The 22,551-nt window shown below is 40.1% G+C and overlaps 1 protein-coding gene across 5 annotated transcripts; it reads right to left on the bottom strand.

Moving 5' to 3' along the window:
• Positions 1-10,760: 10,760 nt before the first annotated feature.
• Positions 10,761-21,497, bottom strand: tbx5 (T-box 5). 5 transcript variants are annotated; one of them, XM_011479083.4, is made up of 9 exons: positions 21,151-21,497; positions 20,476-20,622; positions 20,181-20,275; positions 19,938-20,057; positions 18,371-18,518; positions 17,474-17,626; positions 15,929-16,020; positions 14,841-15,094; positions 10,761-13,326 (listed from the first exon to the last, which is right to left on the bottom strand). In XM_011479083.4, the coding sequence occupies exons 2-9, from the start codon at positions 20,614-20,616 to the stop codon at positions 12,758-12,760; spliced, it is 1,572 nt and encodes a 523-aa protein (XP_011477385.1). In that variant the 5' UTR covers positions 20,617-20,622; positions 21,151-21,497; the 3' UTR covers positions 10,761-12,757.
• Positions 21,498-22,551: the final 1,054 nt, after the last annotated feature.

Genomic DNA, 22,551 nt, shown 5'->3' with positions numbered 1-22,551 from the left:
CTGTAGCTAGTTGTAATAAAAAAAAAAACAGAATTCAGCTCATATTTTTCTTTATATCACTATAGTCAGGGTTTTGACTTTTTCCTTAATAAAGAGAAGAACCACACAGGAGATGAGAACTTTTGCTAGATAGACTTCTGCAGAAGGAGAATCGGTCTGTCACAGCACAAAGCTGTCACAGAGGAGTTCTGCCTTCCTAGTGTATCCAGTCTCTTTTTATTGAAAACTGAAGGCTGCAGACATGAACGCGGGTCATTTAATCAGGAACAACAGGAACATCACATCACATAACAACTTTTCAGGTCATTGTTTTCTTACTGAAAGATAGAACTGAGACAATCATATTGTGGTGATTATAGCATGTAAGCAAATGATAATTACATAACCATAACAACTATCTTCTTCCCTTTTGCAGTAAACATCTGTATTCCTATCAGATGCTAGACGCCAGTCTGCAACACTGGAGTGAGATGCCTCTGACCAGGGAAAAAACAGCCACAGACACTTTTGGTGGCTTATCGGTTTCCGAGGTTTGCATGAACAAGATGTTTTTCAACACAAATTATAATCTTACAGAAATTACGATTAAAAGCAGATGTTATAGTTACGTATAAAAAAGAATGTCTACTATATGGTCAATACTTTGTGTAATCAATTTGTTCCAGATATAAAAATACAAATCAGTGTTGACGAGGATTCATGAAACCTGTTGTATGGTGCATACTTTCTTTATTTACCCTCTGCATGGACTCTGGAGATTTAAGATTTAGAGATCTGATTGACAGGTGTGGAGGAGGGAAGTGTGGGCTTTTGTTTCTTACTTTCACACCAAAATGGCACTTAATGTCACACCTTTTAGTTCTACTCTTGCTGTACAGTGCACAGAAACGCATGCTTACACTTCACGCTCTTTCTAACACACTAGACTGACAGACAAAAACACATGTGATGACACTTGGGAAAACAGTTCAGATACAAGATCAGGTGTGGGAACGTGTTTTGTTTGAATTAGTTTAGAAAACGTGAGCCAAATGTGTGTGCTTTACAAAACTGTAATATCTTTGTTAGTATTTATCTTGCACTCCAGCTGATAGCTTTTAATTGTATGATTTGCATAAAATGTGGCCAATGGGAGTAAATTAATTTAACAAGTAAAGACTGTTCTCTTATTGATGTGCTAAAAAATAAACGGTTTACACTTTAAAATGGGAAATAAATAAATAGATAAGTGAGGTTGTTCAGTGGGAAAGTATTTTAATGCATCTGCAGCAAGAACTTCTTTAAAAATTGATGATCATCATTCCTAAAATGAGTTTCTTATCCTTTTTGGGACTCATGTATTTAGCTTTGCAATGCTTTCACCTGGATTGCCTTAGTGGCTGCGTAAAGATAAGAAAACAGCTGGGCCAAACGACAAACCCACAAGTTACTAATTAAAAGTACATTTGACAGTGAATTTTAAAAAATGCACAAAGGAAAAGAGCTCAAAACAAGCATTAAAACTGTAAAAATTGTTTGCAAATTATAATTTTAAGGATACAGCTCATATTCTTCAATATGCACTTTAGGAGTGATCACAAAAAAAGGTGATAATTGTTGTATCGGATCAGATCAGATACAGCAATTATCAGATCTGACATGAGAAGGATAATCAGCGGAAAGTGCTAAAAATACCTAAAGATTATTTTAAAAATTATAAAAAAGGCTTTAAGAAACCAAAACTCTAAAAGTGGTTAAAGAACTGTTTAAAAAGCAGGAGAACAGACACAGACTTCTAAGTATCCTTTAACTGAGACTAAATTTAAAGAAAGAAGTTGGTCTAATACAAAAAGAAGTTGGAAAAACTATGTAAATGTGAGAGATGGAAAATCTATGAAGGCACAAAAAAGTGACTATAGATATTCTGACACAAAGCAACTGAAATAAAATTGCAGACTTGTAAAGTAAGGAAACTAATAAATCTAAAACAGCAGAGGGGATGGTTGATTAAACCGGATGTGGACATGAAACTGAGGAAACAAAACCAACACACCTGAAGAAAATAACAAACCTACTGACAATCTGAGCACAAAACACGACTCAAACAGAAAATGACTAAATTTCCTGAATCCTGATTTAATTCATGCTTTACCAGTTGTGTGTTGTTGGTCTTGGTCTAAAGCAGGGGTCGGGAACCTAAGGCTCGCGAGCCATATATGGCTCTTTTGATGGTCACATGTGGCTCGCAGACAAATCTTTAATTCAAATTTTTTTTCTTCATTAGACCAGTCCTTCTCGTGCGCGATGCGATGGCAGAGGCGCGCAGTAGTAGCGGTGCTTAGAGAGACAAATCTGCGCCAGCACTAGTATAAGTTTAAAATTGTCTATTAATTCACAGAGTTTGTACCACCCGGAAACCTGTGAATTGACGTGCCTAAAACTACGCGCTCCCGTCTCTGAGAAAGAGCGCGCAGTTGCGGGGACGGGATGTGTGAGGGAGAAAGCAGAGGGTGGGGCTGAGGTGTTGTGGGGACCGGCAGCAGGTGAATCGCGCAGGGATTGTAAATAGGTAAAACCCACTGCCTGTCACTCACTGCAGCGTGTGAGTGTGTGTTTGGCTCCAGGTCCGCATGTGAGCAGTCTGTCTCACATCTACAAAACATTCATACCAACCTAAGATCACGTTTAAAGTCTCAACGCCTGCATGAAGCAGAAACTCACCACGTAAACCAGACTAGACCATCAGCAAAACTACCACGAGAAATACTCATCATTTATTAGAAACAGCATAACAATGTTATTAAAAAGAATCCACAGACTTATTGTACTTTAAAAAGGTTGAAATTACATCAAATGCACACATTCACTTGTATTTTAGTTTTAAACATATTGTCGCGGACTGAGTTGGGTGGCTGTTGGGCCGCGTTAAAAGTTCTGGAGTTCATTGACCGCATCAAGCAGAGAGCTGATTGGCTCTCAGTTCTGTCGCTCAGCCTGTTGTTAGGTAGTTTGGACCAATGGGGTTCAGCTATGGGCCGAATAAGGGAAAGGGGAGGGCTGCAGCGGGAGCAGGGGAATATAAAGTTGGGAGAAGCGCTCTCGTCTCGGCGGGAGAGATTCAGGAGTTGCTGAATTAATTGTTCGGCGTTTGTCGCGGTCTGCAGTAACCCGAATAAAGAACCTTAAAAGAGGTTAAGTCTCCGTGCCTCAGTGTGGGAAAGGGACACTACATTATTGTATGGCTCTTTCGAAATTACATTTCAAAATATGTGGCGTTTATGGCTCTCTTGGCCAAAAAGGTTCCCGACCCCTGGTCTAAAGGTTCCTCTAGCAGACAGTCCTAAAATTCTCGAGTGACATTTGATCTTTAAAAAAGCTGTGATGTTAGTGCTCAACAATTGAGGATGTGGAATGATCCTGGTTATAGAAAAAAAAGACTTACAAAATGCGTTTTGGTAAAACTTCCTTTAATCAAGGGTTTATTGATCCAAAAAAAAACCAACAACTGGAAATTCAGTTTGTTGCCTTCAATTAACATTAGCCTCTTAAAATGCTCTCATGACCCACAATGATTTCCTATCACCATGAAACATGACCCATTTTGAAGTAAGGCAATATGTAATTTCCCATTACATGTTTGCAGCAGTGTCCCAGTGATGCATAAATAAAGAAAAATGTGGGATTCCACATGCCTAATGTGAAAAGTGTGCACTGTTACTTTTGCATAATTATAATGGTAAATCTACGATGTCAACTTCACCAGCAGAACAAGAAAAAAGCATCAGATATGAATTTGTGTCATCCTTATGCAGCCCCCCCACCCCATCTCAAACACAATGCAAATGAATTGTGATAGGTCAAAAGAAATATGTACCTTAAAAGAAAATGAAAAAGAAAAACATGAACACAGATAGCTTCAAGGAAAGGTGATGCTCTTTCTTTAAAAGTAGGAGATGCTTTACTAGAAATAAAGTTTAATAATGGGAAAAATGACACTGTGTCAGAGTGTACACTTACCAACCACTTTATTAAATATACAGTACCTTGCTAATTTCAGAGCTGTCTTTATCCTTTAGGTACTGGAAACCTTCTTAAGAGAGTTTGGTCCATGTTGACATGACAGCACCACACAGTTGCTGTATATTTGTCAGCTGCACATCCATGATGCCAATCTCCCGTTCCACCACATCCCAAAGATGTTCCATTGGGTTGAGATCTGGTGACTATGGAGGCCATTTGAGGACATTGAACTCATTGTTATGTTTAAGAAACCAGTCTGAGATGATTCCAGCTTTGTGACATGGCACATTATCCTACTGGAAGTAGCCGTCAGAAGATGGTACACTGTGGTCATGAAGGGATGGACATGGTCAGCAACAATATTCGCGTAGGCTGTGGTGTTGTAACCATGCTCAGTTGGTACTAAGGGGCTCAAAGGGCGTTAAGAAAACATCCCCCTTTACTACAAGGCAGGTTGGATCCATACTTTTATGTTGTTAGTGCCAAATTCTGACACTATCATCCAAATGTCGCAGCAGACATTTTTCCAATCTTCTATAGTCTAATGTTGGTGAGTCTGTGTGAATTTTAGCCTCCGTTTCTTGTTCTTCGCAGACAGTAGTGGCACCCAGGGTGGTCCTCTGCTGCTTCAGCCCATCTGCCTCAAGGATGGACGTGTTGTGCGTTCTGAGCTGGTGCAATATCAATGGCTACTTATTATTTGAACATCAGACTGACCTACTTTAACTTCTTGTTTTAGAAGCTGTCTTCTATATGATAGTTTATTTGTTTTACACGACTCCAAATTTTCTATGTGCAGGAACCATTTTTTTGCATTGTGTTTTTTTCCGACATGAAAAACTGCTTCCTCTCCTGCTTGATGTGTTTCGTATCCCCCTCCAAACCTGTTGACCTGCACTGAAATTGTGCTGCGTTCTGTAGCACAAGTTAAATTGAGCTTAAAAGACCTATATAGCCTGCATTTACATTCAACAGATGTTGTCAATTTGATTTGCCTCAGAGAAGAGGCACACATTTAAACTCTGAGCAAGCTTTAAGGAGAGCTGACAGACAGCAGAAATAAAAGCTAAAAGTCTTCTAACACATATGTAAAAAGCATAACACAGATACTTCCAGTACAGAGGTGTATGGAGGTTATATGGTTGTGCTAACTTATGTAAGGGTCAGAAAAGATGGATCTTTAGAACAGAGCCAGATATGCCCCTGCTCTAATGGCTCAGCAGATCATTAAATGCCCCATATGAGCATTTTGTCTGACAGGTGTTTTTAAGCTAGTTATCAGAAGAAAAACATACACCACAAGATCAGAGGTAGAACTAATGGAAAGAAACTTAGTTGATTGAATAAACTGAACTTTTATTTAAAACTTAAGACAAGAACTAAACCACTGAAGTGAAACATGAATCAGCTCAGCAAGGATAAATAGGAAACAGAAAGGAGATGTTCTTTTTTTTAAACAGGATTGGCATGAAGAGCAAAACAGAATCTGATTTACGGAATAATAACAAGTGGCTGCACTGTGATGCAGTGGTTAGCACTCTTGCCTCACAGCAAGAAAGTTGGAATCTCTTCTACTAGGACCTTTCTGTGTGGAGTTTGCATGTTCTCCCCGTGCGTGTGTTTTCTCTGCACACTTCCTCCAACAGTCCAAAACAGGTTCAATAGGTCAATTGTTCATTTTAAACTTGTCCCTCAGGTGGGAATGTGAGTGTTTGTGTGTCTGTAGGTTCTTACAATGGACTAGCAACCCATCCAGGGTGTACCCCACTCTCACCCTACAGTAGCTGGGATAGGCTCCAGCAACCCAGTAAACCCAAAAGGGGAATAAAGATGTTTGGAAACTGGATGAATGGACAACAACAGCAAAAAAGATGAACTTGTCCTAAAACAACAATAAAACAAATCAAAGACAACCACACAGAAAACACAATCCTTCACAGCATCAACCAGTCTTAAATGTCTTTAAAATACTGTATTTGTTCCTGCTGGGCCAGAAGGGCTCTATGATTCTCTATAGGTCTTACAGTTGGATTGTGGTTCATCTTTTTTTGTTCCAAAGTCTTGCTCTGCCTGTCCCAATAAAATCGACAGCTAACCAAAGAAAAGTCACTGTAAAGCAGAAAATGTTGGTTTCACGTTCAACAACACCCAAGCTGTATAAATATCGGATGTTTGTTTCTTTAAGAGAAACACAGCACAGATGAAGGACATCTTTTTAAAGGTTTCTGAATTCAGAAAAAAATGCTGTGAAGCTTAACTGCTCTCCAGTTCCTAAAAACTATTGAAAAATGTATTACCTCTATTACAACAAAAAGCCTTTACTCCTGCTCTAGCTTACAAGTCAAGTTGAGGGCTAATAAACATTTGTTTTTGGTATAATTGAAGGTGAACTGAGCTGTTTAAAGACATACTGAGAGGAAGACTGTGTTTATGCTAATGCCTTGTCAGATATAGAAGCTAGCAGCTCTTTGACACCATTTATTATTAATAGGACAAGATCACAGAAATGCACAAGATGTGAGGCAAACAATGCTGCCTCTGGCAAACAAAGGGGTCTGACAGCGGCCTGAGTGAATGCTTCAAATCCAGTTGCATGTGCATGCAGGGCTTAGAGGAAGTGAGTGCAGGAAATTACTTTTTTGTTTATTGATGTTTATGTTTGTCTCACAGTAGAGGCTGTGTCCCGCCTGTTTGCAAACATGTTTGTAACACGTGTTGCAGAACACGCATGAGCCCCCCTGGTGACTGGAAAGCAGGAGGCCTGCCAGACGGTTGGCACTGCAGTGTATTCAAACACTTTGAACTGATCATGGAAACAGAAATATTGAAGGTTTTAATTAAATTTACAGTTGGAAAATCTGTTAACTGGACTGAATTAAGGTTTAATCCCATCAGGTGGCAGTTCTGACATCAAACACACACACAATGAAAATACAAGGTATGGTGTTAGGGTAATTAATAAACAATATAATACATCCTTCCCTAAACAAAATATATCCCAAACAATCAATGCTTTTTATTTCCACTGCAGGTCTAATGTGCAGCGAAGATTACTCATTAAAAACACCCTCTCTCACCCGGCTGTACAGTGCAAAAGTATTTGATTACATTTAAGCGGCCATATCATAAAATTACATTTATCAAGTTTTAATCTTATGTCAATTACATTAGTAATACATTTTGATTTAAATCCTTCTTCATCAATATCATATGGTAATTGAGCAAAATCTGAGAGTCTGCAAGCTCTGTTGGGAGAAATCCTGCTGTTTCTGTCACTTTTGAGAGTCAAGCTACTGTGACAGTATCTAAAATGAAAATAAGATCCGTAACAACCATTCTGGGGGTCTTTTTGATTATTTTCATCATTGTATTTTGTATTTAAGATTTAAATGACCTGAAACTGGTGTGGGATCTTAAAATTGACAGGTGACTGCAAGATCCTTAGCCTTCCTTTGCCCGTTTCAATAAGTATCAGGGTTGCTTGTAACTGTGGTTTGCCCATTTTGCGGGAGGCTTGGGTTCATTGACACCAAAATGTCATTGACCACTGGAGCAGAAGAACTTTTGGCCCTATACAAATCAGTGGGTGAGGTTGCACACCCTTTGTTCATCTGTAACAGACTGGGACGATGGTGAAATTAGGATGCTGATAGAATTAAAACTAATAAAAATTGGTATCATTTTTTCACCCCTGGTTCTGTTGGCAGAAAAGGGTTTTGTTCAGTAAAGAAAACTTTTAAAAAATCATGTTACAGACCACTGTATGCACAATGTAACTTTGTGTGTGAGCTACACATCCAAAATGTGAAGCTCTGAACTGTTTCAAGTTGTCTTTTGTGCATCCTGTTATTTATAAAATGAACAGTGCCCTTCGAATACGAAAAGGCTACCATCTTCACTGCAGCAAAACAGACCCAGTGGCAGCATTAAGTCGTGCAAGTGATATCATTATTCTCTGTGTCCTGCACTGAGGATGCAAGTGAGGTCACAGTGTTCTGGGAGTAATCTCTTTGCATGCATGCGTGTGTTTGTGTGTTCACGTCTTTATGTTGTACTGGTTGTGAGTCTGTGTGCTCAAGTGCAGGATTAGCGTGCCTCTCCAGTCCTCTGGCTGTAATCGGACAGGACACTGGCTCCATGACGGCCTGAGACCCCCACCGCCTCCCACTGTGGGAGTGCCCCCGCGCCTTTCACTCTTTCATGACAGAATTTGGCTGGGTAGTCTTGGGGCTGTGGTATTAAAGCAGTCATTGTTGTTCACAACAGATTTTCAAAAGTGTACCTTCTTTCAGCAAGAGTGATAAATAAATATGATCTCCTGCCCCTTGTCTTTCTCTTAGAGGTATCAGCTGCTTTCCAGAATTTATAAAAGTCCCTTAATTTGTTGAACTCCCACAAAAGTCAGTCAGAGAAGGAAAGCTGCAGCAGTTTGACGGTTTGGAGGTCTTTAGATAAACGGCCTTCGGTGATCAGGTTAGTCTGAGCCCTCTGACCCAGGACTAGTCAGTCTGCTGTTAGTTTGACCCTTAACCTCACCCTTTGTCTTTCAGACTCAACGCCCAAGCGCTCTGACTCCAACACACACACATACACACACACTTTCCTGCATGCCCTATTATCCTTGACAGCCCTTATGCTCATATTAAGATCTACTTCTGTGATTTCAGGGCTGTTTCAGCTATAAACTCTCATTTAGAGGGAAATTAGTTTGGGTCGGAGTCTTGTTACTATACTGTCCTTAACAGCATTAGGTCTTTACTTGTGGCTTTTAAATACCAACGAGGATGGATGGTACCATTCAAATAGACTTCCTACTTTGTTACACCATGTGTAATGGCCAAGCATATAATGCTTTACTTTATTGTATTGCCATTGTGCAGTTCTCTCAGTGCCACAAAGCGCTCACTGATAATAATTACGGATGGACACATGCTGAAAGAAGGGTTTATGCATCCGTGCACCCATCTATTGAATATGACCTCTCACTAAGCCCCACTAAGGCTTTTAAACCAGCTAACTTTAATCTGAACAACCTGAAGAAATTAACAGACGAAAAATATTTTATCCTGCATATTTAGTCGTTGAAAATGAATATTTTCCAGATAGAAATTCCTCACATCTAAGCTTACATTGCATTGTGACAGTTGTTTTATGAGGGCGATGCCAGTGGGAAGGAACGATGCTGTCGCCCTCATCCCTCCGAGGAGACGGAGCACCATCAGACCAATCGAGATGGACCATAATCAGCTTTTCCAATTATGCTCCATCTCAGACCACTTATTCCGCACAAAATGACATCGATGAGGCCAGACATCACACAAATGCCTCTCAGAGTTTTGCAAGAGACCTCAATTTATACATTCAAACAAATAGTTGGGGCTATAATGAAAAAAGCCTTTTTGAAATCTCGGGTGCCTTTTAAAAAAATCTTCATTGTCATAGCAATCCCAAAAAGCTTTGGTACAGCAGAGACACGAGCTCAAAGCAATACACCCAGATTTTTTTAACAAAGCATAATTCTGCCAAGCAAATGAGTTATAGAGGAAAACTGACGTGTTGTGACAGAAAATGACTCGACCTTGTGCAGGAGGAACATAGAACTATTATTTTTTAAATGCATTTGTATGGAACAGTTTTTGCACACCATAAGAGAGGAGGATGGAATTGCCTGTGTGCATGCTCATGTATATAAGTTGGAGAGGCACAGGGGGTAGGGAGTTAATGATAAGCACCACTTAGGCTCTTTGATCAGCAGGGTTCATCAATCTACTGTCTGATCGGTAAATCTGAGAAAGTCCTCCACTGATGGGTTAGAAGTTTTCCCCTGTGTGTTCATGAACAAAACCACAATTCACTGTATTAAACGTAACCACTTCATGGAAAGCTTTCCTCCCAGCTGTTCCTTAACAACAATAAGTCGGTCAGAAAGTTCTGTCACTGTATAAGCATGTCTGAAGGGGCACAGTCTCCCTTTAAGAGCTGGAGGCCCCTGATGTTTTCCCCCTTTTCACTCCCTCTCCTCTTTTTTGACGAAGTTTTCTGGAGACAAAGGGTTAAGGGGAACCAGAGCCTTTGAAGAGCTGCCTGCTTAACCTCTGACCTTATGGTGCATGAGAGACAGACAGAAACAAAGAAAAAGAAAAAAGTTAGACCTGGTAACATCTAAAAAAAAAAAAAAGAACTATGCGATGAAATGCAAATATTTAAAGTTAAAAGTAAAAAAAAAAAGGATGTAAGGATGTAAAACATGAGTTTCATACATTTGTTCTTGTAAATGTTGTGAAGTGTGAAATGTTTCTGTGAGTAAAAATAAGTCCATGGATAGTGAGGGTGATGAACACTGCCCTGGAGAAAAGTCATTTGTCCACTATCCCTAAAAACCCCTCCCCTCGCTGGGCAGCAGGTTGTCAGTGAAGTGGTCCAGCTGGTGGAGACTTGAGATGCCAAACAACCTGTCAGAGATAAGAGGAGGCGGACAAGGTATGTGCAGAGCACACGAACTGCTCTGCAGCTTTCACTGATGACCGGAGGAGTTGGAACAGTTGGGCTCCCAGTCTCATCACAGAGCTGAGAAAGCATCTGTACAACCTGCTGAATGAGACTTTACTTGTTATCAGGTCCCTCATATTTGGACATGCACTGAGTTTGATAAAGTGGACTCCACTTAAGAGACCTTCCACGTTAAACTGGCGACAGTTCTTGTAATAAACCCCTGGGGAATGTTAATGGTTTGTCAGAGAAGAACCAAGCAACAGCCAATCGAAGCTCTTGAAAAAAATTTATTCCGACTCTGTTAATACATTTTTAGTAAACAGAAAAGTAGGGATTTTTTTTATTACAATTTTCATCAACACTTTGGGATGGAGACAAACCCTCACAGCGAAACAAATATCTGTGAACAACCGTCTTAACAACAAACTAGTATTTACAATTGTACAGTGATAAATACAAGTAACAGAATTACTACTAAAAAAACAACTTATAACAACCCTTGAATTGCAGAGCCACAAACATACACACACACACATCTAATTTAAATAAAGGAATGTCTTTTTCCTCTCAAGTTAGAGCATCTTATGGCAAGTCGCTGAAGCATTAAGGAGAAATATAAGAACTATTTCATGAAATGAACTCTCAGCTTGGGTCATGTTTACAAAACTGACAACATGGAAAAACGGATTGGTTAACTCTTTTTAACACCGGACTCATGAATAATTCACAAACAAACAAAAAATGGGCCAATTCACAACTTGGATCACAGCTTTGACTGTGTAGTCTGTCATGACAGAGAGCTGCGTGCTCATTGGCCACCTGTCAAAGGACAAAGGAAGCTTATTGGTTGGGCGGGGGTGACTGAGAGGACAGTCAAAACAGCTGTGTGATTCTGGATTGTGCACTTACCCAGAATGCAATGCAAACAGTGTTTACAGGTCCTTGAGCCTGCAGTGCGGTTTAAACAAACTGTTTATCTCAGTGGTGCCCCGCCTGCAGCTACCACTGCCTGTTTCGGTGGAAATTAACTCATAGCATCACTGAGCTATGTTGACATCGGTTTTGCATTTACACAGTCACACAAAAACACACACACACACACACATCTTTTCTCCTACACTGAGACTGAGCAGGGAGCTGTGCTTTGCTCCAATAATGAGAAACATGTCTCCCTTAGGATCTGTTGTGAGAGCTGAGATTATTTTGGTCGGTAAATGTTACTGACTGTCTGACAGTGGTCACAATTTACATCCTTCATAATGCATAAAGTGAGGAAGACGGACAGGAAAACAACTAAGTGTGGTTCACGGTAGGCCTAAAAAGGCCGCACAGTGCAAACATTTGACACAAGTCACAGAGTTTTGCAAAAATGACACAATACAATGCTAATGTTACTACTACTTTAAAGACCGACTCCAATCATCTTTTGATCTATTGTAAAAGTGTTCCCAGTGGTCTTTTATTTATGATTAGGCCGTTTCTAGCCAAAATCCAAAAGCCTGTCGTTTTCTATGACATAGTTTCTGCAGAGTGGCAGTAGGTCATCTGAAATTTGCCTCTAAGTTGTGGGCAGAACTGTTGGTGCAGAGTAAGCCCACCCCCACTTCCCATCATCCATCTGTTCACACGCTCTCCAGCTAGCTTACAGCCCCTAACAACCACAACCTAACATTGCCAGTACAACAAAAATTGCGATCAATATTGGAGCTATCCAGCCGCACAGTTTCTAGCCAGATGTCAGCTCAAACGAAAAAAAACAAGACGTACATGGATCTATTTGTCTGAAAGTGGATGCATCAGAATGGACCAGTGCAGGGAGATTTTGGCCAAAGATTGTAGCTTCTACATCACTGCTATAGACTGCATTTTTTCATCTGACTTGAATGAAGAAATATTCAGAAATTCAATTTTAAGCTTAACTTTCTTAATAAATTCTTCGTTATGTAAAAAAGGCCACAATAACATGTTAAAAACAACCAAAACACAATTTTCCGTGGAGTGGGTCTTTAAGCACCAATGATTTGCTAACCATAAGGAGCATCGATTCTGTCTGAGTCCAGTTTTTAATCATCCAGTTCTCTTGCAGGAGCGGAGAGAAACATTACAAACAGGTGAAATCTCTTTGCACGTCACAGGGTCACACTTTTCACAACAACTTTACAAAAGTTTTACAGTTCTTCCTCCATCCAGAGTGCAGCATCAGCCAGAAGACCATGAAAAGAGGAAACAGGATTCTGTTGAGGTAAAGTTTTTTCCTGGGATTGGGTTAGGAGGCTGCACTCCATTCTGGGACTCCACACCTGATGTGTGTGTGAGTCTCCAGGGTGTGATACAGAGGTGGGGAGAGGTTGGGTGTGTAGCGAGGATATTCTCTAAGAGAAGTGCTAAGCTGCCTGTTGTAAATGTTCTGAGGTGAAGATCCAGAGCTCTGGTAAAGGTCATGGCCCATATGTTCTCCCAGTGGTGGAGAGCTTTGATGGTTTGTAGCGCTGAGTCGAGAACCCTGCGGGCTGGAGCTGTAACAAGGTTGAGGGGTGTAAGGTGGGTAGGGCTCCATGGGGGTCATGGCAGTGGAGAGTGGGCAGGAGTAGGACCAGGACGTACAGTTAAGTTCATCTATTCTGGGCTGTGGGCTTGCAAACATGCATGCCTGGCGCTGTCCCATATCTGAGCTGTACGGAGAGTCTGTGAGGCACAGAGCAGGGCTGCTGGATATGCCAGGTGGAGGAGGATAGGAGGAAGGGTGACAGTAAGATTCAGTCCCACTTGGTGAGCCAGAATTGAAGGTTTTCTTGTACGCGTGTTGTAAGTTTCTTGATGAGCAGTTTTCTTCTCCTGCAAAGACAAAAAATACTGCGTTAAACTCAAGGGAACTGACCATTTCCAATATGATCTAATATCTTTCAGTTTAAGTTAAAAACAGGATGCAAAAAAAATACAATTTGGAGGATTTGTGTGCGTTTTTCAGATCAGATGTGTAGGACTCGGTGACTGCTAAAAGTCAAAATTGAGGTTTGAATGAGCATCCACTTCAATTTGGAGTCCGGCTGAAAATAACTGCGAAAGTGTTGAAGATTTTATGAGACCAGCTAAATCAACAGTTTTCTGGCTCATCGGTTCTGCACCACAGTGGTATAGTGAGGCTATAAAATGATTCCGCCATAAATTTAGACAACCAAATTAACCAAAAAACTGAAAAAAGAATGCAGACAACCACAATGTACCAATAATTACAAAGAAAAACAATCATTTGAATAGATACATACATTGTTGTCTAACAATTGTGCAACAAATAAAAAATACTAATTAAGATTAAGCTATCAGACATGTTTTTCCAATAAATTGATTCTACATTTATGGCATTCTTTAAAAAAGCATCAAAAGATTCTTAAAGAAAACAATTGAATGTTGAATAAATTTTTAAGATCTTATCATTTTATATTTATGTATCTATTCTAGGGCTGCACGATATTTGGAAAACTCACGATGTGCAATATTAGGGATCAGTATTGCGATGACGGTATAAATTGCGATACACGAACAAATAGTAAAACAAATAAAAACATAATCTCCATTTCACTGCAACAATTTAATTTAAATAAGAGTCAACATAACTGAAGTTACACTCCAAATGACCCTCGTCTGCCTACAAGGCGAACATTTAACATAAAAGGGCTCCATCTGATTGGTCAAATGCATAAAGGGATTTATTTGATTCGTTAAATACTTCAAGCTGCCATAAGGCTGTTTGAACACATTTAAGGTTACCATTTATTGCAATTTTTGCCGTCTTTTGCGACACGCGTGTTGCACAGCTTGATATCGCCATAATCATGAATTTGCGATTTAATGTGCAGGCCTAATCCAATTTTATGGCTTTTATTCATGTTTCTTTATTATGGGATTTAAGATTTAATGTGACAACATACATTATGCTCTTGCCAAGCATAATGCAGAAATGACATCTAACATGTCTTGGTAAAACCATAATTTCACAAATGAATGCACATGCTAATAAATAATGTAGGAATTTATTCAACCACTGCCTATGAAGGTCTTCTGTTAATTCGATTTGCAAACCAAAGTAAAAAAAAAATGCATTGATTAGTAGAAATCTTATTCGTATTCAATTATGGGTAATTACTTATAGTCTAAAAGAACAAACTTGAAAAATCTTTACAATTTGTTTCTTTATGTTTTCTCTCTCAAAAATTTTTGACAATAAAATCTGAAACCTTGCATAAAAGAGCCTCCTTAAATGTAATATTTATACTGAAATGATTAAATCACTACTCCTGACTGAAAGTGTTACACTTGACTCAAAGCTTGCATGAACAGCTTGTTCCCACCTTTCCTCTTGCTGCAGTTGTAGGCTTGTGGCTGCTGGCTAGGCTGCAGGTGGGGATGAGGCAGGGTGTAGTGTGCGGGTGGAGCGCTCAGCAGCTCCTGAGGACTGGTACTGTTCAAGCTGTTCTCACAGCTGTAGGGGGACCCAGCAGTCTCCGGGGAACCCCGCAGAGCCTGACTCTCCCCACTTGAGAGAATCCCTGTGGAGCAGGATCTCTGGCGGACAGTGCTGCGAGGAACCACAGGGTAATCCTTTCTGCAGCAGAACCAGAAGGCGTACTTAGGCATTACACCAGAAGCAACAGTTTGCATTTGACCCAATAATTGATACGTGACTGTCTTTGTTACGTCGCTCGCTACAGTATTTATTTCTATCGTTACTGAATTGTCCCCCAGCTGAAATACTTGTGTTCTTGTTGTTTTCCCTTTTTTCCTTCGTGTCTACTTAGATCCTCTCCATCCTTTCAGCTCTGATTTCTGTCTGCACTCGCTGCCCTCTTGGTGAACTTTGTGGTATGTAAGAGACAGCGGGCCACATCTCCCTGACTCCTGCAGAGATATACACGCATGCATGCACGCACACAACCAGAGCTGTTGTAAGATAATTCACCACTCTAAAAATAAACATCCATCCGTGTGTCACTTCAGATACTCTCTTCTTCTCTTCTCTCCTCAGCAACAAAAAAAGAGGAGGCTAAGTTTAAAATCATCCTCTTTCCCTCCTTCCTTTTTTTTATACCTCCTCCTCATCTTAAAAACATTTTTTTTCCACTAAAACGTTTACACTACCACACTTAAAAAATGTAAACCATGCAAATAGAGGTGGACTTGCATTGTTGTGATGTGTCTTGGCTCTGAACATTCAGTTTGAGACCAACCTTCGCGTGGCAAAGCCTCCGATCTGTTTAGACCACTTGGTTACACTAAAGCAAACCTTCATGTCTTTGACCATATGTACCCCATCATAACAACCTTCCCCACCAGCTGAAGCAAGTGGAGGTAGAGGAATAAAAATAGATTCCCATAAATGCTCTTGCACACACACACACATTCACATAATTGAAACATGCATTTACAAGACTGAACTCACCCTTGAAGCTTGGCCATGCGGTGCAGCTCATTGTCATCACTGCCTCTGAAGCCTTTAGCAAAAGGATTATTCTCTATCTTCAGCTGTGTGATCTATTGAGAAAGAATAAAAAGGCCAAACAACAGGCCCAGAAAGTTTCATACACCCAGATCAGATCATTAAAAGACACATTCAGTTGCTCACTGGCTGAATCATTAGTTTACGATCAGTCAGAGATCTTAAAAGCAGCCCTGCTGCAACTCGGCATGTTCCACATTCCTCAGCGGCTGATGCTTCTAACCGAGCAGGACAAAGTTCTCACCCACTTACACAGAATAAACTGTTTACCTAAACAGTCGCCGGGTTTAAGGGTTTCAGGCCAAAGCTTTTAGAGGTCCAAAGCTTTGAGCTTTGATGTTAAAGATCCAAACTTTTCTTTGTGATGTCATGGAGATAAACTGTCACGTTTTGAGGGATTTCATGTGGCTGAAGACCAGCTTCCCTCTACTGCAAGGGATCATCCAAACAAACTTTTAAAGAGCTGAAAACACTCGTGGCGGTGAACACAGCACGGCCTGAAAAGCTCCGATCTTTACCAAAAGAAGTACTATAAATGAAAGGTTTTGAACTTGAATTTCTACAGCTTTTGTTCAAATCTGGCATTTTATCGAAACACATTTGATTTTCCAAAATGAGAATGTGTTTGCTTTATACTACTTTTTTTTTGCACAGCAATTGCTCATCCTGAGAACATGTGAAATTATTTCTGTAATTTTGCAATAAATTCAAAAATATATAATTCTCGTTTTATTTACTTCTAATTTCTATACGTATTGTACACACAACTGTTCTCACACAATCAATCTCTGCAATGTTGATGTCTTTTTATGTAAAAGTAGTTTGTTGCTTTTCATTTTGGTAAGCAATAGATGTAGAAAACTGCATATATAAATTTAAAACAATAAATTGTTTTTTATGTGATTGTGAAGCTATTTTATGGTATAATAAACATTCAAATGAACAAACAAGTAAATAAATACAGGAAACTTGTTTTACCAAAGTTGGAAAAAATACATTTATGCTGTTTAAGAATGCAAACCGTTGTTTTCTGAAAGTGAAAAGGTCAAGCTATCAGTGAAACTTAATCTAACCAGCTTCTCAAAACATAAGCAGACTTCAGGAAACTGGATCATCCGAGATCAAGGGAAAGAAACAGGTCGTCAGAGAATGACATTCACAAATACCAGGCATGCTTCCACTCATGTACATATACAGACTGAGGTGTTGTGTTTGCAATTACACAAATAAGAAAATAAGGATGAAAACATTTAAGAGAATCTTTAAAGAGAATCACGGGAACAGAAATCTCTAGCTATAAGCAATGTTTTTTAATAATCAAGCCTGATTTTTGAAACATGATATGATTACATCACAAAGAATCTATACATCTGATGCTGAATATTAGTTAAAATGTAATATTTAACGTTTGTCAAAGGTACACCAATTAAAGTTGTTAGTTTAAAAAAATTCTTTAATGGAGCCTTTTGTGACTCAAATAAAACTCACCTTGTGGTTCTGATAGGAAGTCACAGCTATGAAGGCAGTTTCAGGGAAGACGTGGGTGCAGAAGGCTGTGTTTTTTGAACCAAAGCCATTGTTTTCATCCGCCTTGACGATGTGGAGACGAGGCTGGTATTTGTGCATGGAGTTTAGAATTATCTGCATGGGGGAGAATCAGAGAATTTCATGGGGGATGGAACCTGTAACATTCAAAGATACACCAACAGTCGGCATGCTGAATTTTCAGCTTGTATGAATGTTTTAAAACACAAGTTAGTGGTTCAGCCTCAATTGGATTTTTTTTACTATTATTCAAACGTGACCAAAATTATTAATGAACCTTAATTAATCTATTATAGATGATTAATATTTTTATGTTGACCGAAGTGAAGGTGCAGAGGTCAATTTATGAAAAGGTAAGATGGAACCAGAAAAACAAGTCAATAAAAGAAAATGTTTTCATTTCACATTTAGCTTGGAGCTTCCAATTTTTCTGAGCTTCCAGTCCAACAGAACCGGAACTCAGAACCGAGAAGCGTTTTTATGAGATCTCCTTTTTCCCTTTTTGTGAGCGCGCGCGCACGCAGGCGCGGTCACGTTGGTTTATCAGAGAAGCTCAGTTTAATCGATGTGACGTGTCCGCTGGTGACGCGCATTAGCTAATGGTCTTCGGAGTCACTGAAATTATCTCTAATTTTACATGCCAAAATGAACGTTGCCTCTCTGTGCGTGCGCATACGTGCGCCAACACTCGTCTTTTTATTCCTTTTTTGCGTTAATTTAGATGTTACTCTTTAAAACATTTTAAATTACAAAACATGAATTCTGGAGTGTAAATGAAATATGAATATAATATTTGTTTCAGAAATCCACAAGGACATCATAAACATCCGTCAGACTCACGTGTCCAAAGGGGTCCAGGTGATTGTTGGTGAGTTTGAGCTTCTGAAAAGAAACGAGCTGACGGCTCCAGTGCGCTCCAGTGGCCGGGGAGTCCGGATGGACGTACAGCCTGCCGGGCATGGCGGGCTCTGCCTTTCCCGTGACGGACCTAGTGGCCATGCGGGAGATCAGGAAACGCTCACGCAATGACGCTCCTGGCGTCACAGCCTGAGAGGCCGCGCAGGCCCGCAGCTGAGTGCCGCTGGCTGCTGCAGGCCTGACCGCTTCTTCAGCCACACAGACATGGGTGCAGGAGTTCAGGCAGAATGCCAAATGTCACTTCTTTTTTATTGATAGCCAGAATAAAAATATTTACAGATGATATCATTTTGATCAAATCTGTTTTTTTTTAAAGTAACTTAATGATCTGGACCCTGAAAGACTGAAAAACTGGTGAAACTCTTGATTGATTTGTTTGTTTTTTTCGTCCTTGCAGCTGGGGAAAAATACCCACCCCTCCCCATGCTAAAATAACCCAAGAATGAATTTAAGCAGCAGTTTCTTTGAGGAAGCAGTTTTGATTATTATCGAAACGAGCATGTCTTCATAACAATCATTTTTAAAAGAAAGCTCTAGCAAATGTGGCTTTGCATTAAAAGGCCTGACTGATTTTAGAAATATGGCGCATCCTCCTAAAGTGCATATAAGTTTGGAAATCAAGTTTGTTGCGCAGGCCAACATTTCTAGCGGGTGAGATCACATTAGGTATTGAAGTTTCAGGTTACGCAGTTTGGATTTTCTGGTGCTGGTTCATAATAAAAGCCATCTGAATGATTTATCTACCAAAAATGACTCTTTTAAAAAAATCAGACAAAATACGATTTACATTATTTATCATTTTATTTTATAATCCAGCCCAGCTCCAATCCTCTTATCCCAAACTACTGGAATTATGTTTTTGCCAACATCAACTTAACTAAACCGACTGCTCTTGAAGTGGCTTTTTCCCCTGCAGTGCGTGTCTTTTAATGGACTCCCATCTCATTTGTTATGAAGCTGCTCCTCTTTTTTTCATGGAGAAATGTTTGATGTTTTGAAAAGCGCATTGATGGATCTCATTGCGATCTGTGGAGTCAGTGTTCCGTTTAGATTTTCCCTTCAGCGCAAGTGATATCAGAGACTTTAATCCGGCCTGCGCCGTCTGTCCGCCCCGTGAACCCGTCATAGTCGGATGTAACCGGCGGGCAGACGCACGGGGGGAAACGCGGGGAACTAGGCCATCCCGGTCTGCGAGAAGGACCCGACCTTTACGCAGCGCAAAGGCGGGGCTGGAGTGAAGGATATAATACACTACCACAACACGGTTCACCCAAGGACGCGCAGTAAATTCATGCCGAACAAGGGCCAGTTAGGTATTAAAAATGATGTTTGCTGTAATGTTTGTCTTTAACATGCTCCATGTTTTTGAATATCATAAAATGCTTATATGATTGGATTTATGTATCAAATACTCTGCACCACGGACACAAGCGCGTATTTTAGGGGCAATCCAAGGTCGAATTACGTAAAATAGATGCGATGTACAAACCATTTGTTGTCTGCAAATTTGTAGCGATGGTCGTCCCCGGGCACGATGTCCATCAGAAGGATATACTTGGTTTTTGGATTGAGCCCAATGACTTTGACTTTGTAACTGGGGAACATCCTCCTACAGGAAAACATTCAGGATGGATGCATGCAAAGCTGACCTTTCCGCTTGAAAATGTTGACTTATAATTAAGCACGTTAAAAGAAATGATGCTCCCACAAAAAGATAAAGAAAAAGTCTCACCTTCCAGCCTTGGTGATGATCATCTCAGTCCCGACTTCATCAAACTTGGTCCAGAGTTCCCTGTCATGAAGGACAACTTTGATTGATCCCATTCCCTGCAACAGAATATAAACAGCGTTCACACAAGCTGCATATGCTCCAACACGAACTAGTATGCAAAAATATCTCACTAAATAAAAAATATTTATAAAAATAAGGAGTTTCTCAGACTACAATTCAAATATATCAGAATTTAAACCATGTTAACGGTATAAATGTATCAGATATTATTAAAAAATAATCCGGGTCTACATACCTGTTGGCTGGAGGCCGTCTGTGGTGAGTTAGCAGAGCTTAAATTGAGCCTAGGGTTTTCAAGTTTGGGTTCTTCTGGAGAATCCACGCAGCCCGGGTCCGGGTGCTCTGCAAGGCCGAACTGCTCCCCTCCGTTTGCCATGTCCTACTGCCGCGCACACAAGCAAACAACAACATGCACGTGCATTAGTTATTCGTTATTTCCTCTCAGAATTTCTCCTTCAAACAAAAAACAAGAAACCTTTATAAAACCTGTCTTTTGTTTAAATACAATATTAAAATCAAATTGTCTGCAGTAAAAATCGCATATTTTGAAACATTTAATGAGATCTGGAGGCATGGAGTTTAGGTGATGCTGTCAAACCCTCTGTCAAAGTAAGGACAGTGCGCTCTTTGATTCTGAGATGACAAAGCTGAAAATATCCCTTTAATTGAGGCTGACGCCTGATATTAGATTACAGTGGCTCACGGTGAGCCACACCGTGGACAAACAGATCCAATAACCACAACAAGCTTCACTTTGAAGAGGAGATTAAACGAGAGGCCTGAATTTAGGAACTGCTTTTAGTTCTTTGCTGTAGCTGGATGAAAAATTATGTTTTAAATTCCACTACATGTTTGTGAGTTACATAGTTTTTTTTAGGTGTGCCTGTGTGTGGGGTCCGTGGGCCTTTACCTCACAGCTCCGCGCTCCCTGCAGAAAACACGCTCATCCTGGCTCTGCTCCCTCTGCTCACCTATATTTGCGTCGGGGTGTTAGTGGTGTGTGGGGGATGGCCGCTATTGGATACGCGGGTTGTTTAATTTTTCCACCGTTGGATGCAATAATCCACAATGTCTCCAGAGTTTGGATAAATCCCTCAACTGCTTCTCTGCATCCGTCTCCTTTGCGCGGAAGAGCGCGGCTTGCGCTCCACGCGGTTCTGTTAGACCGGATGCTGCTTCTTGTTCTTCCCCCTTTGATTCCTCATGGTGAACCCTATCTCTGAAGCTCTTATCCAAGCCGTTTCTCTCCGACCGTTTAATACAAATGGAGTCAAGTCCGCCTCATATATTCTGCCCTCCCCCTTCTGTCTTCCCTGCTCTGCCATAGGTCTGCACGATGAATCGTTATCCACGGTCCAAGTGATGGCCGTGACACTGGCCAATGACGCACAGCGCACACATCCTACACTCATTGTATGTTTCCTAAAAACATGGTGCGCGCTCTGTTTGTGTATGCACCCTTCATGAGGCAAATACTTCTAAATGGTTTTTCATCTGGAAAAAACCTATTCAAATATTCCCATTTGCGGAAAATTTCTGTAGGGAGGACGAATTCTTCCAAGTACATAAAATAGTTGCGCCTTATGTCAATTTGGAGAAAATCGAACCTCTCCAACACGAGTCTTATCAGAAACTCGAGACCAAAGGAAGAAAATGTTTTATCAGTTCCAGAATAACCCACACTGTTTAAATCAAGGACAGGATAACACCCAATCAAAGGAGAAGTTGGAAATTAGCAGCAGCACAGACGGGAGCGCGCATCCCTTTTGACTGGATTACTGCAGATCATGATAACCGGAGGCATCCAGAGTTGAAAGTTGAAGCGGTCACCGGGAGGTCAGCCCGCTGCATCTTGCGTCACACATTTCCAGCGACGTAACATCCCTCACTGCACGCGCGCCGTCCAAACCCAGACCTCACCATGGTGCATTTTCTAAGCAATCACAAGCTCCAGCAAAAAAAGGCTGTTTGAGGGCGCATTTTATTATAATCTGTATGAAGCCACAATTACTATATTATATTATATTATATTATATTATATTATATTATATTATATTATATTATATTATTTCATTTTATAAACCATTTCTATGAATCAAGAAAATTGATTAATATATTAAACATAAATGGAATGAATATTTAACAAACTTTATGTGTAATCTGCAGGGAATTGGCATACTGTAAATTTCAGGTTTAGCAGATCTGCTTTTGTTTTTGGTCACCATCGTTATGTATTCATTATTATTATTATTATTATTATTATTATTATTATTATTATTATTATTATTATTATTATTATTATTATTATTAT

Source organism: Oryzias latipes, chromosome 9, assembly GCF_053564925.1.
Source record: "Oryzias latipes strain Hd-rR chromosome 9, Olatipes_Hd-rR_3.1".
Classification (NCBI taxonomy): Eukaryota; Metazoa; Chordata; class Actinopteri; order Beloniformes; family Adrianichthyidae; genus Oryzias; species Oryzias latipes.
This window is presented reverse-complemented; position numbering and strand designations above follow the sequence as displayed.

Coding starts and splice junctions, on each gene's coding strand:
- tbx5 (XM_011479083.4), bottom strand. CDS start 20,616: ATGGCAAACGGAGGGGAGCAGTTCGGCCTTGCAGAGCACCCGGACCCG. Junction 20,276..20,475: donor AGACGGCCTCCAGCCAACAG/GTATGTAGACCC, acceptor ATTCTGTTGCAG/GGAATGGGATCAATCAAAGT. Junction 20,058..20,180: donor ATCATCACCAAGGCTGGAAG/GTGAGACTTTTT, acceptor GTTTTCCTGTAG/GAGGATGTTCCCCAGTTACA.